Below are 15951 nucleotides of genomic sequence, written 5' to 3'. Positions count from 1 at the left end.
TGGCCTTGAAGAAGCCTCAAGGACAGGACTCTGGTCTCTAGATCCAGCGCCCTCAGGTATACTCGATGGATGCCCCATGCTAAGGCCAGGCTCCCAGCCTAACATGCCCTCAGTGAGATGATACACTCTACTTTTAAAATACATTTACTTATGTACAAAGTGGGTTGATACAAAACGTGACCAGATATATATACATAGACACACACATACCCAAACCTCAAGGGCCTGCACTGTGGCAGCACAAACAGCAATCTGGCCTTAATCTTCTAGGCAACTGTATCTTCCTTGGCATGGGGGTGAGGCAAGGGCACTCCCCTCACAGAATCACTAGGCTCTAGTCACCCAGGACCCACTCTTCAGCAACATGGAGTGGTTGCCACATAAGTTGCCTCCAAATGGCAAGACAGATACCAAGGTCCAACAAGCTTGGCTCAGAATCCTACCAGGGAGCAGCCTCCTGCCTTAGCCCAGACAGGGATGGGATGGTTAGTCTGGGCAAGTAGGAAGGGGGCTGGTAGCCACTTGGCATCCAATGACTACTCTTTATAGACCCTACAGAGCTTGGTGGTGGGCAAGGTCCCAGCTCAGGGCAACCAGCTCTGGTGTCCTTTGGTTTAGCCACATTCTCAGTCATCAGAGCCTCTGTCTTGTCGTCTGCGGGGTGGACTCCTTCCATTGTCCTGGCTATGTCCCCGCTTCCTCTTACAGCTGGGGGAGAAGTCAGAATCATGTCTCTGGTGTCTGGGCCTAGGAAGACAAGGATAACCAGACACTTGAAGGGTCTCACCCTCCCAAGCATCCCAACAGGCCTGGCCAGCTCTGCCCCCGACTTTCTTAGGGCCCTCAAGGTAGAGTGGGGCCTAGCCTACCGAGGAGGAGAGGGAGAGGATGGACAGCTGTCAGTCTCCCTCTTGTGTTCTTTGTCTTTCTTCTTCTTGTGTTTCTTGTGTTTCTTCTTCTTTTTCTTCTTTTCTTTCTTGCTTTTCTTATGGCTGTCTGTACTGCAAGAGAGAATATAATGGTCTAAGTTTGAAGGACTGAAACAGCTGAAAGCAGTTGGTATAGTCTCATCAGAGTAGTGCAAGGCAGGATAGGGCAGGGTCTATAGCACTGTGCATCGATAATGTAGGCTTATATTAGTGAATGAGCTTAATTTTAATATTAGGCTCCTCATCCAATCTACAGAACTCATTATTTGAGTACAAAGTTGAGTTGACACAAAAGTGGAAGTAACCAGACACACAACTAAATCCGAGGGCCTGGAAACTAGAGATCAGTCTGCCTCTGTCTACCAAGTGCTAGGATTATAGAAAGGCAAGTACCACCACTTATAGCCTCATATTTTAACTGTTCACCTCTCATCAAACTGGCCCGCATCATGGCACTGTCTGAGTGGCACCTTCCTGTTTGCAACCATCACCCTGCTGGCCCTCAATGGCTGCTATGAAGACTATCCACTTTCAGGTTGCTGGGCATCTGGATGGGCAGGCAACTTCAGCAAAGCCAAAAGAGCTAAGGCAGTGCTTAGCTCCATCAAAAAATGACCCTGCATTCAACCTCCCAGTATACCTATGGGTCTGGACACCCAGTCTCTTCTGTGAATACACTCTTAGTGCAGTGTGCCCACTTCCAGCACAACTCGCATAGGATACCAGCAAGAGACTCATCAGCGCACACACGAGTAGGCAGAGTAAGGATTCAGACTCAACTTACTCTAGTTCGGCCTTGTCCTCAGCACGAGGCTTCTTCCTGGCAGCAGATGGGTTGGTGCTTGGGCCTTGGCTGTCCACGCGGTGGTGCTATATGAGATGCGCAACTGTGGGTAGGGACACCCAGGGAATCCCGCCCCGCGTCTCCCCAAACATCCCCAAGCCCAGGATCCTGCGCATTTGGGTTGACAAGAGTTTACCGTGAACACTGACAGCCCAAGCTTGGCAGCCTCTTTGTCTTCCCGGGATAGTGCCACACGGCCTGCGGAACCACTGCAGAAGGCAGAACATTGAGGACAGTTCTGAAACACCACCCAGTCCTGCCCCGTTCTCCCCAACCAGCCGCACCTGGCGCTGCCCAGACCCAGCAGCCGGTCCACACCCTTGTCCTCAGGATCGCCTCCTTCCCGTTTGCAGATCTCTACGAAGTCCTGAGGAAGCCGGGAAGGGGGGGAAGAGGTTCTAGGCCGGTAAAGATGGACCCCTGCCCGCCCTGCGAACCCCGAACCCGCACCCCAGACTTACCTCTTTGCTCAGGCCGGTGGGCTGTTTCCTCACGTTCTTGTAACCTCTGCAAGGGTCGAGGGTGCACGTCAACGGGCATGACCCCTGTTGGCCTTCCCCCCTCTGCCCTGCCTACATCTAGCCCCGCCCCGTGGCCACCCAGATGCCATCCCCGGCGCTCGCAGTCGCTCCGCAGCCCAGAAACTCACAGTGCGGCCAGCAGCGCCTCGCGTTCCGCCTCGCGCACAGCAGCCAGCTCTTCCTCACGGCTCGGGCCGGCACACGGCGCGCGGTCCTTCGCGTACCAGGTGAGGTCGCGGCCCTTCTGCCAGCGGCCCACTGGCGCCATCAGCGAGTTTCCTAGGTAGTTCTCCCTCTGCTTGTCGGTCTTCACATCCTCCCAGTTGAACTGGTCCTGTCCGCCACGCACTCCGCCGCGACTGGAGCCGAACATGGCGACGAAGCCGCTGCACAATCCCTAGTACCCGTAGCATCGACCGTCGGACTCACGCAGCACTCGGCCTCCGGACGCTCGCAGTGACGTCACTTGCGCGCCTGCGCTTCGAAGGTCTCTGCGCGCCTGCGCACTGCGTGGCTCGAGCAGCCTCAGCCGAGGTCCCTCTTTTCACCTGGTGTTCAGGCAGTAATTCTCAGGCGCATCTTCATCCCATCACCACGTGCGCCTGCGCGCTAGCTCCTCGAAGAAACGGCTGCTCTGCGATCTCACGTGTCATGCTTGTTAGGCTACTTGGTGAATTGGGATGCCAACACAACCTTAGTGACAACAGGAGGGGCTAGGGTCGGGCGAAAGCCAGGCGTGCCAACTCCAAAGGACTGAGGTTCCAGGTCACTGCTGAGACGAAGTAAAATACTGACAAACCTCCCTGGAACAATGAAGGGCGGATAAAGCCCCCTAAGAAACGCAGATCAACTCTTCTGTGTACTGGATGGCAGATTGTGTTACGAAAGTGACATAAAGGCCACAAAGCCCAAGCGTTCCTAAACCAGAGCAATCTGTGGTCCCTGCAGGTGACTTTACTGACGAAGAACAGAGCTAATTGCATTTGTTCTGATGGGGCATGACCAAGAATAAAGAGTAACTCAGCTTCTTTGAATGTAGGTTTAGCACTGTCATTTGGCCCTGGAAGAATAATTAATTTTAGCTGACAGCCAATGAACGACCAAGTCGATGTCTGGACTAAAACTTAAATGAGTGCAATTTTTCTGCATGATAGTCTTAGCCCTAACTGCCTGTAGTAGACTGTGTGGCAAACCACACCACCATTATTATGTTTAAATCTTCCACTAGGGTTGTTCTTGAAGGCTGGGCCTTTGAGGTAATGAGGTAGAGCCTCACAGATTAGTGCCTCTATGAAAGGAATCCTGGAGAACTCTTACCTTCAGTCTCGAGTATAAAATGAGATGTTGACTGTCTAGAAACCAGAACAGATCTGTTGTCTGAACTTAATAGTGCTAGCATCCAGATTGTTTTGGGGGAGTGGTGAGGTTATTTTGTTTGTGAGGATATAATGAATTTGACATGAAGATGGGAACATCCCATGTTAATGAAAGGGAATTTGGAATATCAGATGTGGGAAGGAACACAAGAATGCCTGGGACCTTCAGCTTCTATAAAATAGGGTAAATGATGTTCCTATACCTCGACTATTTTTCTGAAGACATTGTTGTGATTTATATAACCTTGAGCATGCTGGCCTGTGAAGCAGGCTCCCCTGCAGAACTGTAAATTTGTTAACTCTTGTTATCAAAGGAGGTGAAAAACAAAAAACAAGTCGTCATGCAGATTGCACTTAAGTGCTGGGCTGCCTTAAGCCTCCTGGTTTCTAGTTCTTCCCAAATTAACCAGGAGAGGCAACTTGGCCAACCTCTCTGTTTTTGAGATAAGAGTTTCACCATGTGCTCCTGGCCTCTGCCTCCCAAGTGCTACGATTAAAAGCATATGTGAACCATCTGCCTCTGCCTCCCAAGTGCTACGATTAAAAGCATATGTGAACCACCACACCTCACCCTAGTATTTATAGACCTATCTTGAGAGCAGCTGGATCACTCCCTTGTGAGAATTCCTCTGCCATTGCTTTTGGGGAAACTTCACATATTCTACAAGACAAAACATGTATAAAATCTGCAACTGTGAGAACAAATTACTATTTATAAAGTACCCAGGCCTAGTGAGATTGCTCAGTGGGTATGGGCTCTTGCTGCCAAGCCAGCTAAAGCAAGTTTAATCTCCAGGACCCACATGGTGGAGAGAACCAGCTTCCACAATTTGTCATCTGACCACACACATGCCCTAGAGTGTATTCCACTGTGCTAATTAAAGTACCCAGTCTGAACTAGGCCTGGTGACAAGAGTCTGTAATCCTATGTTCCCAGGAGGCCAAAGTAGGAAGGTTGGTTGGAAGTTCAAAGACTGCCTAGGCTTATAAAGAGATTTGAAGGCTAGTCTGGGCAATTTAGCAAGGCCCTGCCTGAACATAAGAAAGAGAAACAGAGCTACATCTTAATGATAGAGAGGTCTCAAGTTCCATGCCTAGTCTGAAAAATTACCTACCTGGTGCTCTCTGGCATCCCAAACAGACCAAGACAGCCCCATTTTTGGTCATGCTGAGTACCTGCCAACAGCTTGTGAGTCACCTGGTGCACGCCCTGAGTTCATGTCCTGGCTTTGGAGGACACAGCTGGAACTAGATCCCTCAGAACAAGATCACACTAGGGACGGATGTATTACATGGATGGACCTAAGCGGAGCTGCACAACAAGGGAGCAGCATTCTTGTGGGCCAAGTATAAAAGGAGCAAACCAGCCATCTCCTAGGAAAGATCTCCAGAAAGCAAGATAGCAACTTCTGGGGCCCTCACTGTTGACCAGGTATGCTAAGGACATAGAAGGCTCAGCTGCACTGTCTGACCACAAAATGCATACTAGGTGAAGTTAAGAAGGGAGTATGGCTATCAGGCTGGGAGGGTATGGGACAAGTGTCCACACCAGTTTGAAGCAACTGACTATAGCCGTGAAGGGGTAAATGGTCACAGGCCTGCTTTTGAAGTTAGGTATTATATGCACTCTTGTATCTGGATGAAGCCTGTGGGATTTTACATCTACATCAAGATGTACAAAGGTTCAGGCAGCTGTTTATAGGCTTTTGTTTGTGTGGCCACTTATTCTGCAGATTGGAGCAGACGAGGGACTTAAGACACAGCCTGGCTTGGTGGTGGCAGCACACACCTTTAATCCAGGAGGCAGAGACAGGCCGATTTCTGAGTTCAGGCCAGCCTGGTCTACAGAGTAAGTTCCAGAACAATCAGAGCTACACAGAGAAACCCTGTCTTGAAAACAAACAAAAGAGACACATAGCTTGGCCACACTCCTAAGGGCAAGAAAGTGTTTCTCCCTGGAAAGCCTTTTAGGGAAGGACCTGTAAAGGGAAGGGGTGAGAAAGATCACTGCAGGCCACGTGTGATCTAGGAGTTTAACTTGGAGGTTCCTAGGGGCAGGCAGGCAGAGCTGTTAGCTGCTGGGTGCTTCCTGTTCAGTGACTTTACAACTAACCTTGTATCAGGGTCTAACCCAGGGGTTTGAAGCCGAGTGTTATGGCATACACGTTTAATCCCAGTACTTAGGAAGCAGAGTGAGGCCTGCTCTACATAATGAGCTATAGACCAACCAGGATGAGACTTTTGTCTTAAAAGAATAAAACCCAACCCAAAAAAAAAAAAAACCCACAGGTTCAACCTAAATGAATCCTAAACCCTCTGATCTGTTCTAACGCCAGAGTCTTTCAATCTGGTTTTGAGCTAGCACGTACTTTCCAGAAATGATGAGCTTCAGGGCTGGACTTACTACATAAAAGAAGACAATGACAGGAGGCTATGGTTTCAGATAAGTATAATTTACAGACAGATGCCTCTCTATTCTTACAAAATGTCTCTGGTGCGACTCCCTGACATAGTTACTTCTTTTTTTTTTTTTTTTGGTTTTTTCGAGACAGGGTTTCTCTGTGGCTTTGGAGGCTGTCCTGGAACTCACTTTGTAGACCAAGCTGGCCTCGAACTCACAGAGATCCGCCTGCCTCTGCCTCTGCCTCCCAAGTGCTGGGATTAAAGGCATGCGCCACCAACGCCCGGCTGACATAGTTACTTCTTGGTCTTGGTCCAAAACTGTTTGTATCGTTCGGTGTCAAAACTGTCAATCATCTCTGGTTCTTCTTCCCTCTTCTGCAGAAGCTGAGCCTCACGTTTCCGGAACCGGGCCCGGCGCTCTTCTGGAGATAGGGCATCTAAGTCTAGGGGCATCTGCATGGGGACAAGTCAAGGTATGTATATGCCATTGAGGAGAGTCAGGAGAGTGCCTGGGGAAGACACCTGGACCTCTTTTACCTGTGCCTTCTATCCTGTGCTGGCCTACTATTTATAGATTTGGTTAGCCTTGCTTTCCCTTCAAAACAAACAATGTTTTTCTACTCCTTTCCCCTAGATTTAGTGTATGTTTGTTTAAGACAGAGTTTTAATTAGTCCAAAAAAGCCTGGAACTCAGCACAATCATCCTCAGCTTCCAGAGTGCTACAATTACAGATGTGTGCCACCACACCTGGTTTTATGTGGTCCTGGAATGAAAGGCTTGTGCCTTGTAGGCAAGCACTCTACCAACTAGAATACACTCTAGCCCAGATTTGGTATTTTGGTTTATTTTTATTTTATTTTTTTAAAGATTTATATTTATTATGAATACAACATCCTGCCTCCATGTATGTCTGTACGCCAGAAGAGGGAACCAGATCTCATTACAGATGGTTGTGAGCCACCATGTGGTTGCTGGGAATTGAACTCAGGACCTCTGGAAGAACAATCAGTGCTCTTAACTGCTGAGCCATCTCTCCAGCCCCTTGGTTTATTTTTATTTTTATTTTTTTAACGGACTTGTTAAGCCTGGCTTGGTGACACAGGCCTATAATCTCAGCACTTAAAGAAGCAGGAAGAGCCGGGTGTTGGTGGCACATGCCTTTAATCCCAGCACTGGGGAGGCAGAGGCAGGTGGACCTTTGTGAGTTCAAAGCAATACTGAGAAAAAAAGAGACAGGAAGATTGGAGGCCAAGGTCAGCCTCAGTATGTAAGTTCAAAGTTAGCCTGGTTTTCATAAGACCCTGTACCAATAAAACAAAACCCCCCTACCCAATATAACTAATTTGTTTGTTCTAATTTTGGTGACTGGAGTTTTTGGTGTAAATTCTTCTGACGACTTGATCCCCTAGTCCTCCGCTGTAGTATAGTGACTTTAGCTACATATGCAAACTTCAATCTCAATTACTGGCACTGAGTCCCAACACTATGGCTCAGCAAGTACCTGCTGAAGGAAGCTTACCACCAGCATGCGTCGTGGCTCCCGGTATCGGATGTGGATAGTGGAACCATCCTGCTTGACCAACAGCACAGGGTAGAGGCGAGCATAGGCCTGGCGGTGCAGTCGAGTAAGTGAAGCTCTGTGGCTGTCAGCTGTCCGAGAGGATGTGTGGAGGTGGCAGGGTGCAGGGAAGGCTGCCCTCACAGCACAGTGCCTCAGCAGGCTACAGACAGACAAACAAATGCTGGGTGATAGATAGTGGTGAGCCAGATGGCACCAAGTGCCAAGTCAGCCAGCCATTGTCAGGGTATGACAGAGAACTTCCCAGCAACCAGACACTAGCAAAGACTGATAACTCATATTTAGGGACCTCTGCTGAACTACTAGCATAGTCAAAGCAGTCTATTGTGGGTGACTTGGCACAAGCCTTCCAGCACAGAGGAAAGGAGATAACAGCCTCTTCCTGGAGAGGGCAGGGTGTCTTGGAATATACCTGAGGGGACTGGAATTCCATGCTTACCCAAGCAGGCTAACCAAAGGCATTGTTTTCCTTAGAGCTGTGGTGGCACGAGGAAACAGTCACTAGCCCAGATGTAGGACCTGCTAGACAAGGGAAAAAAAAACAAAAACCTGATTTTTCCACTTATTGTCCTAAATCCTGGCCTGGATCTAAGTCAGACCCAGGTGCATCTCAAGCAGCATATACAGGTGTCCCTCAGTATTCATAGGGAATTGGCTCCAGGAGCCCCCTACAGATAAACTGACAGATTGCTAGCCTTTTGCTGTACAATGGCTTAGTATTTGCATATGATCTGTGCACTGGTTCTCATGTGCCTTAAGTCACTTATAATACCTAAAAGAATACAAAGCCAGTGTGGAAGGACACGCCTGTATTTCCAACACTGGAGGCAAAGGCAGGAGAATCAGGAGTTCAAGGCTATCCTATTACACAGGGAATTAAAGGTCAGGCTGTGTTACTTGAGACTGTATCAAAAGACTGAAGCAAACAACCTGAGAGTATACAAAAGCCATATAACAGTTATTAAACGATTTTGTTAACAAAACAAAAACCCCTACGCTCAATGCAGACTCAAAAACAAAACAGTTTCAATCTGTGGTTTGAATTCTCCGTTACAGAAGACCAGGGTGAGGTCAGTGTCTCTTGCCAGTCTACCATACCAGCTCTCTGGCCTCGAATTAGAACAGCTTGTGGCAGCTTTTTTCAAAAGCAGCTACCAAGGTCCTATCCTCCAAAGAACGAGTCAGTCTTCAGCAGGACCGGGGCCACCCATTCCTGAAGGCTATGGAATCTGAACCTTTCTCTGTGCGGTGTGTGGTTCATTTTTTATTTTTTAACATAGTTTTAGTTTTCATAACAATACGGCGGGGTGACCATTATCAAGCCTGCTTACGGACGGGAAAAGAAGCTAGGGCTACTTTCTCCAATGCCACAAACTCCCAGAGTGGTCTAGGCAGGTGGAAGTCGAGTGTCCTACACCCATCAGGATTAAACCAGTGGGAGAGTACATAGATTAGGAGGTTCCCACCTTGGGAAAGAACCGAGGAGCCCGCCGCCTCGAAAGAGGCGACCCTGCTGGTCAATGTCCCAAGTCCGGGACCTTCTCCTCTCTAGCTACCACGACGAGGCCCGGCGTCATCTATGGAGAAGCCCCCTCCCATTCGCCCCACACGACAGCACAAGTCGCCCTCCCTTTCACTCCTCAGTGATGGGCCGGTTGGTGCCGGCGCCCAAGAGACTCCAACCTGCGGCCGCCACCTTAGCTTTGGAGGGACCTCGTGGACCCGCCGTGCAGAACTTTACTCAGTAGGTGGGGAACTGAGTCCGGACCACGCGGAGCCACGCAGGGACCCGTCTCTGTAGAGGATGATTGACCCTCCACGGTGACCCAGATCTCGGGGGGGGCGCACGGTGATGACGTCACGCAACGCGAGGCTGCTGTCCTCCGTTGAGGGCGGGGTAAGATCAGGTGGGCGTGATTGAGGCTGAGGGAAGCCTGCTTAGTTGTCCAGGTTCGCTGGATGGTACTGATTCGGCGTTGCTGCGGGTGGCGAAGCCTGAGTAGCCGGCCCGCGCGCTACCCTGGCCCCACTCAGAGTGGACGGGAGGCGGGCGGGACTCTGGGACTTTCCGGGGTGCAGGCTGCATGGCGCTGTGCAGAGCGTGGATGGAAGCAGGACAGCCTTGCTGCGCGCCCCTGTGCGCCCTTGGTATCATAAGTTCCACGCCTGGTTGTTTTCCAGGTTTGCTCCGGAGCCAATGGTCGCCCCTAGGACCCTTTCTCTCAGAAAGTACGCGGCTTGTCTGGGGACTCGTAGTGGGTCCAGGTCTGGAAGACAGACATCCAAGCGCCGAGTCGGGATGGCCAAGCAGCCAACGTGAAGGAGCTGGAGTCACCCCGTGAGGAGTAGCATTAGAGAACAATCGGTTCTCCAGTGCTAAACTACACAACTTTTCAAGCATTCGACTGGTATCTCCTGAGTAGCCCGACCCTAAGGGGTCGTGAAGGTCTCCACTGTTTTGAATTTGTGGTAACGGTTATTGTGAACCCTGGAAGGTGTGCTGCTATGCAATCTGCAGGACTCTTTCCAGAGTTTCTCAGGAAGACTGCAGAAGGTTGTCTGTTTTACTTCTCGTGCTGCCTCTAAAGGCTTTTTGCCACATTGGGCCCCTGACGTCATTGTGCCAGAACTTTTTCCTTTCCCTGTCCTTGTCTTTTTTCATCCCTCTTAGGTTGCTCTGGTCAGTTTATTTAACTTGTCTCCTCCTAGAGCTGTCCTGAATGTAGGTAGAGGTCTGCCAAGGGACACAAAATGAAAAGTCGTGTTTTGTTTTGATTTGTTTTTGCTGCCTAGCAGTCAGCCTTCAGAGCTAATCGCACATGCTGACTTTGCAAGTATTATCTGGAGCTAGAAAGCATGGACCACAGAGCTGCCCTCACTGCTAACTCATGCAGCTGTAAACTGGTGCCTATAGGATCCCCAACAGGAAGCTCCAGTCCAGCCTCCTTTCAAAGACCAAGTGGCCGGGCGTTGGTGGCGCACGCCTTTAATCCCAGCACTCGGGAGGCAGAGGCAGGCGGATCTCTGTGAGTTCGAGGCCAGCCTGGTCTACAAAGTGGGTTCCAGGACAGCCTCCAAAGCTACAGAGAAACCCTGTCTCGAAAAACCAAAAAAATAAAAAATAAATAAATAAAAATAAATAAAAAAGGCCAAGTGGTCTCCCATCAGCCAGTGAGCCCTGGCAATGGCCTAGGAACCCCATTGGCATTGTCTGAGGAAAGGGCTGTTAAGCTTTTTTACTTCTCCTCTAGCCTGCTGTCCCCCAGTAGCTGCTTGTCCTATAGTCATGCTGTCAGAACAGCTGGGGAGGACTCCTCTGGGTACTACTGAAAGTATCTGACCTTTTTGTCTTTTTGTTTTGTTTTGTTTTGTTTTTGAGACAGGGTTTCTCTGTCCTGAAACTCGGTTTGTAGAACAACTGACTTTGAATTCACAGAGATCCTCCTGCCTCTGCCTTCTGAGAGCTGGGATTAAAGGCATGCCCCAACACCTATCGAAAATGTCTGATTTTATAGATAAGTGACCTCCAGTAGAGTGCACTGAATGTTGGGATAATTTTTTTGTATACCATGTGAAGATGAATGAGCCTCTGTCTTCCTCACTTGCCTAAGACACCTTCTGATTGGTTTAATAAATAGCTGATTGGCTAGGCAGGAGAGAATAGGGAGGACTCCCGGGGAGAAATAGGAACTCTGGGAAACAATCTGAGGCATGGGAGATAGGTCAGCCAGATGGGGAGGAAGTAGCACATATGGTATTGAGGAGAGGTAAAGGAGTCACGTGGCAGAACATAGATTCATATACATGGGTTAATTGAAGTTTTAAAAGTTACTTGGGAATAAGCCTAAGCTAAGGCCAAACTTTCATGATTAATAAGTCTCAATGTCATTATTCAGGAGCCAGCAGTCCAAAGAAAGCTCTGCTATGGAGGGTGTCACCTGGTGACAGGCTAGCTTTGAGTTTTGAGGCTCTGAGAACTTAGATGTGCCTTCTATTCTCCACTGAACCTATCACTAAATTCTGAGATTCATTTTCACTGTCTGAGATTCTGTCTGTTGTCCCAATTAGGGAACCAAAAATTACTTTGAATACACTAATAAAGATAATTTGAATATGTTATGTTACAAGCAGGAGAGTGGAAGGGACAAAAGAATAGGGCTATTTATTTGTTTATTTACTTATTTTTGTGACAGGGTTTCAATGTGTAGTCGTGGCTGACCTTGAACTCACAAAGATCTGCCTTGCCTGTGGCTCATGAGTGCTGGGATTAAAGGTGTGAGCCACCATGTCCATTATATAAGGTCTTTTTTTTTTCTTTTAAGATTTCTTTATTTTTGTGTATGCAGTGATCTATCTGCATGTAAGCCTGCAGTCCACAAGAGGGCACCAGATTTCATTATTGATGATTGTGAGCCACCTTGTTGTTACTGGGATTTGAACTCAGGACCTCTGGAAGAGCAGCCAGTGCACTTAACCTCTGAGCCAACCGTCCATCCCCAATAAGGCCATTTTTTAAACTCACAACTTTAAACCAGAAGAGGAGGAGGGAAAAGTCCTTTGCTCTTGGTTTCCTTTGCACTGAACTTCACCTGTCAATGTTCTTCCAAAAGAACCAGCCGTGAGTAGCAAACTTTCTCTTTATGAACCAGACTTGGTAGCTCACATCCATAATCCCAGCACTCAGGAATCTGAGGTAAGAATATTGTCAGGAGGGCAAGACCAGCCTAGGCTACGTAGTGAGTTCCAGCCTAGCTTTGTCTATCCCAGAAACGTATGTGATGGAAGGAGAGAACTCATTCCTGCAGATTATCCTCTGACATCCACATGTGCATCACATTACAGGGCACCACACACACACAGAAAATAAATACACGTAATTTAAAAATAACCAGAACCTCTTCTCTTCATGTTCCTTCCACATTGGTAATTAACAGATTGTGTCTTTGCTGCTGTGATTTTATCTGTAACTTGAGCACCTTGCCTGCAGTAGACGTGACCTGTCCCCATGGTAGTACTGAGCTTTCCTGCTGGTCCACTGCAATTTCAAAGTCTGCCCCATTCTGATCCAGCCTACTGGAGCTCACTGGAGTGTTTGTGTGCTTCCAGGGAGACCACAAGCAAGCAAGCAACAGGAACACGGTGTCTGGAGAGAGGAAGTCAGAATGTGGAGTTTGTGTGAGGACTGAATGAATGTTGCTTGTGCTAGGTTACTTCTTTTCCATGCTGGGACTCGAAGCTTTGGGTTCAGGGATTCTATCTCAAAGGATAAAGTAGAGAAGACACACTTGACGCTGATCTGTGACTTACATAAAATACATGTGGGTGTGTGAGAACACATCACATACTGATGGGGGATTAGGGAGGGAGGGAGAAGGTGAGTATCCGTCTCCAAATGAGTACCCTGCAGAAAGGTGAATGTTAGCCAAGATCAGCACAGTGGGCCTCCCAGTTCCAAGAAATGCTCATACAACCAAGGCCCCTGTTGGTGGGTAGGACAACTGAGGCAGGGACTTTCCACCAAGCAAAATGAGTATCCACGACAGCATCCTGCCACCATGTCCCATTTCCACAAGGGACACACAAGGTTCTTTTTGCTGGAGAGGTTGATAAGGACTAGAATAGGAACTCCAGGTTGCAAGATGTGATGTGATAGGGGCCTCTTCTTCTTAGGAACTCTAGTATGAAAACTGGCTTCTCGTGTCTTTTAAATCAGTAGTGAGTTACAATGAGGGTCACTATTCTGGCTGGTTTTGTGTCAACTTGACAAGCTAGAGTCATCAGAGAGAAAGGAGTCTAAGTTGAGGAAATACCTCAAGATCAGGCTGTATGACCGGGTGTTGGTAGTGCAAGCCTTTAATCCCAACACTCAGGAGGCAAAGGCAGGTAGATCTCTGAGTTTGAGGGCAGCCTGGTCTACAGAGAGAGTTCCAGGACCATCTCCAAAACAATACAGAGAAACCCTGTCTCGAAAAACCAAACAAACAAACAAACAAAAAATCAGGCTGTAGGCAAGCCTGTGGGGCATTTTCTTGATTAGTGATTGATGGAAGAGGGCTCAGCCCGTTGGGATGGGGCCATCCCTGGGCTGGTGGTTCTGGGTTCTATTAGAAAGCAAGCTTAGGAGGAAAAAAAAAGAAAGAAAACAGGCTTAGCAAGCCATTAGAAGCAAGCCAGTAAGCAGCACCTCACCACCACCACCACCACCATGGCCTCTGTTAAGGTGGAAGCTTCACCCCAGCCCTTGGTATCCATATACCCTCTTATGATAAAAGCTTTGCCCCAGTCTCTGGCATCCATATACCTAAAGAGTCTGGGATGTTATGGTGGAAGTTCCACCCAAGCCCCCTCCCCATTTCCCTCCAAACCCTGCTGCATCTCAGAAAGCCTGCCAAATGATGGCCCCTCCCCCAGAGATGCTCAAGACCACTCCCATAGGGTATTTAAACTGCCCTGCCCCCCAAAACCAGACTCGAGGTTTTCCAGGTCTCTCTTTCCCATCTCTCTGGGGGGCTGGAAGGCCACCCAAGAGCCCTTATGCATTAAACGTGGGCTTCTTCTAATTTGGTTTGATTTGGTCTGATTTGTATTGTTGCATTGGTGGAGAGGCTTATCGGGGTGTAGAAACTTTTCAGTCTGCATCAGTTCCTGCCTCCAGGTTTTGGTCCTATTATGAGTTCTTTCAATGATTGACTACATCCTCTCTAACCCATCTTGCTTTTGGTCATGGTGTTTCATCATAGTAATACTAACCCTAACTAAGACATTGTTTAAAAGCCCAAGTCTAAATTCTCCCCCTAGACTGAAGGTTCCTTTAAACAAGTTATATACCTCCAAGATAAAACGATGAGGCAGGCACAAGTTAAACATTTCCACACCAGACAGGAAGAATGCTTTGTCCCAAGAACAGTGGGATCTGCATGTGGGCAATTGCTAAATCCTCTGGGTGTGGCACCATGTGTATACCAGGATGGGAATAGTCTAGGCTACCCTTCCCCACACAGTGTGACTGGTTGCAGGGCCATGACTGGCATCACACACACTGATGTTGACTCTATTTGGGATCTTAGCTGTGGCCCTACTCTGTGGCTTTGATATCATCTAGAGGTTCAAGAACAGGTTAAATGTCTCTGTCAGTTAAAGAACTTAAGGACGGGTGGGGTCTGGAGAAATGACTTAGATGTTAAGAGTACTGCCTGCCAGAAGACCCAGATTCAATTCCTAGCACCCATATGATGGCTCACGACCATTTACAACCCCAGTCCCAAGGCATCCAAGGGCACCAGGCACACACATGGTACACAGATTCACATGCATACAAAACACCCATACATAAATAATTTTAAAAAGAGTTAATAGGGCTGGGCGTTGGTGGCACATGCCTTTACTCCCAGCACTCGGGAAGCAGAGGCAGGCGGATCTCTGTGAGTTCCAGGCCAGCCTGGTCTACAGAGTGAGTTCCAGGACAGCCTCCAAAACAATACAGAGAAACCCTGCCTCAAAAAACAAAACAAAAAGTTAATAGGAAAGATGTGTTACTGGACATATTGAGAAGTCTTAGGAGAAGCATCATACAGAGGCTGTCATGTTTACCTCATGACCTGGCTGTAGACACACCCACTCAGTCTAGCCAGCTTTTGCTGGCAAAGCCTGCTGACAGAATTCATTTACTTTTTGCCTCTTTTACACTTTTATTTTTGTCTCTAATTTCATCTTTCACTGGTCCTGTTCCACATGGCGTGTTTATGGAATATTGTGCCTTTCCAGGGTCCCATGTTCTATCTACAACAAATCTTTCTTTTCATCACTGACTGTCTCTTTAAATCTGTCTGTTTGTTACAAGTGTAGATCAAACACTTTTACCCAATCCTGTTTAATGCAACTATATGTATGTGTAAAAATATAAGGTAACTTTATATACAATTTAAATTCAACTATACTAAATATCAAATATTTCTAAATTATATCTTTTAATGGTAAACATTTAAAGTTATAAAGGTCTATTTCAAATTGACAGAATATAGCACCCAGTCCTTCCTGTAGGATGTTTACAAAGGTAAAGCTTCTATTCTATTCTCTAGCCACCTGTACACTTAAGGCAAGTCACTAAAGATAAATTTTGTCTACTGAGATATGCTAAGTAGACAGACAGCCCTCAAATGCTCAGAGATCTAGAGAACATGGCATTTAAATGTTTTATTTAAAAGCTTTTTATAACAGAGAGACAGGCCAGCTGCTGGCACCACCCCATTTCCTCCAAGAAGACTGGTGGACACTGAAGAAACTCCGCCCATGAAAGTG

General features: G+C 47.8%; 2 protein-coding genes across 7 annotated transcripts; both read right to left on the bottom strand.

The window, feature by feature from the left end:
* Positions 1-128: 128 nt before the first annotated feature.
* CUNH1orf35 (chromosome unknown C1orf35 homolog) lies at positions 129-3843 on the bottom strand. Its single transcript, XM_005067702.4, has 7 exons — positions 2423-3843; positions 2235-2280; positions 2058-2140; positions 1910-1982; positions 1714-1799; positions 870-1001; positions 129-747 (listed from the first exon to the last, which is right to left on the bottom strand). The coding sequence occupies exons 1-7, from the start codon at positions 2665-2667 to the stop codon at positions 627-629; spliced, it is 786 nt and encodes a 261-aa protein (XP_005067759.1). The 5' UTR covers positions 2668-3843; the 3' UTR covers positions 129-626.
* Positions 3844-6102: 2259 nt separating this feature from the next.
* Positions 6103-9518, bottom strand: Mrpl55 (mitochondrial ribosomal protein L55). 6 transcript variants are annotated; one of them, XM_013127084.3, is made up of 4 exons: positions 9120-9518; positions 8093-8175; positions 7594-7795; positions 6103-6526 (listed from the first exon to the last, which is right to left on the bottom strand). In XM_013127084.3, exons 2-4 carry the CDS (start codon positions 8113-8115, stop codon positions 6368-6370), a joined length of 384 nt encoding a protein of 127 aa, XP_012982538.1. In that variant the 5' UTR covers positions 8116-8175; positions 9120-9518; the 3' UTR covers positions 6103-6367. The 6 variants fall into 6 exon arrangements, with proteins under 6 accessions (XP_012982538.1, XP_012982537.1, XP_012982536.1 ...); XM_013127083.3 differs by having other exon boundaries at positions 8093-8172; XM_013127082.3 differs by having other exon boundaries at positions 9337-9518.
* Between the last annotated feature and the right edge of the window lie 6433 nt (positions 9519-15951).

Source organism: Mesocricetus auratus, unplaced genomic scaffold (genome assembly GCF_017639785.1).
Source record: "Mesocricetus auratus isolate SY011 unplaced genomic scaffold, BCM_Maur_2.0 Super-Scaffold_100007, whole genome shotgun sequence".
NCBI classification, from domain to species: domain Eukaryota; kingdom Metazoa; phylum Chordata; class Mammalia; order Rodentia; family Cricetidae; genus Mesocricetus; species Mesocricetus auratus.
The sequence above is the reverse complement of the archived record's forward strand: the minus strand, read 5'-3'. Positions and strand labels throughout refer to the sequence as shown.

What these genes read in the sequence shown, in the direction of transcription:
- CUNH1orf35 (XM_005067702.4), bottom strand. Translation starts at nt 2,667, where the DNA reads ATGTTCGGCTCCAGTCGCGGCGGAGTGCGTGGCGGACAGGACCAGTTC. An exon ending in CTGGGTCTGGGCAGCGCCAG is followed by an intron (nt 1,983 to 2,057) that starts GTGCGGCTGGTT and finishes TGCCTTCTGCAG; the next exon opens with TGGTTCCGCAGGCCGTGTGG. An exon ending in GAGGACAAGGCCGAACTAGA is followed by an intron (nt 1,002 to 1,713) that starts GTAAGTTGAGTC and finishes TCTCTCTTGCAG; the next exon opens with TACAGACAGCCATAAGAAAA.
- Mrpl55 (XM_013127084.3), bottom strand. Translation starts at nt 8,115, where the DNA reads ATGCCTTTGGTTAGCCTGCTTGG. An exon ending in CCTTTGGTTAGCCTGCTTGG is followed by an intron (nt 7,796 to 8,092) that starts GTAAGCATGGAA and finishes GTCTGTCTGTAG; the next exon opens with CCTGCTGAGGCACTGTGCTG. An exon ending in AGCCACGACGCATGCTGGTG is followed by an intron (nt 6,527 to 7,593) that starts GTAAGCTTCCTT and finishes GTCCCCATGCAG; the next exon opens with ATGCCCCTAGACTTAGATGC.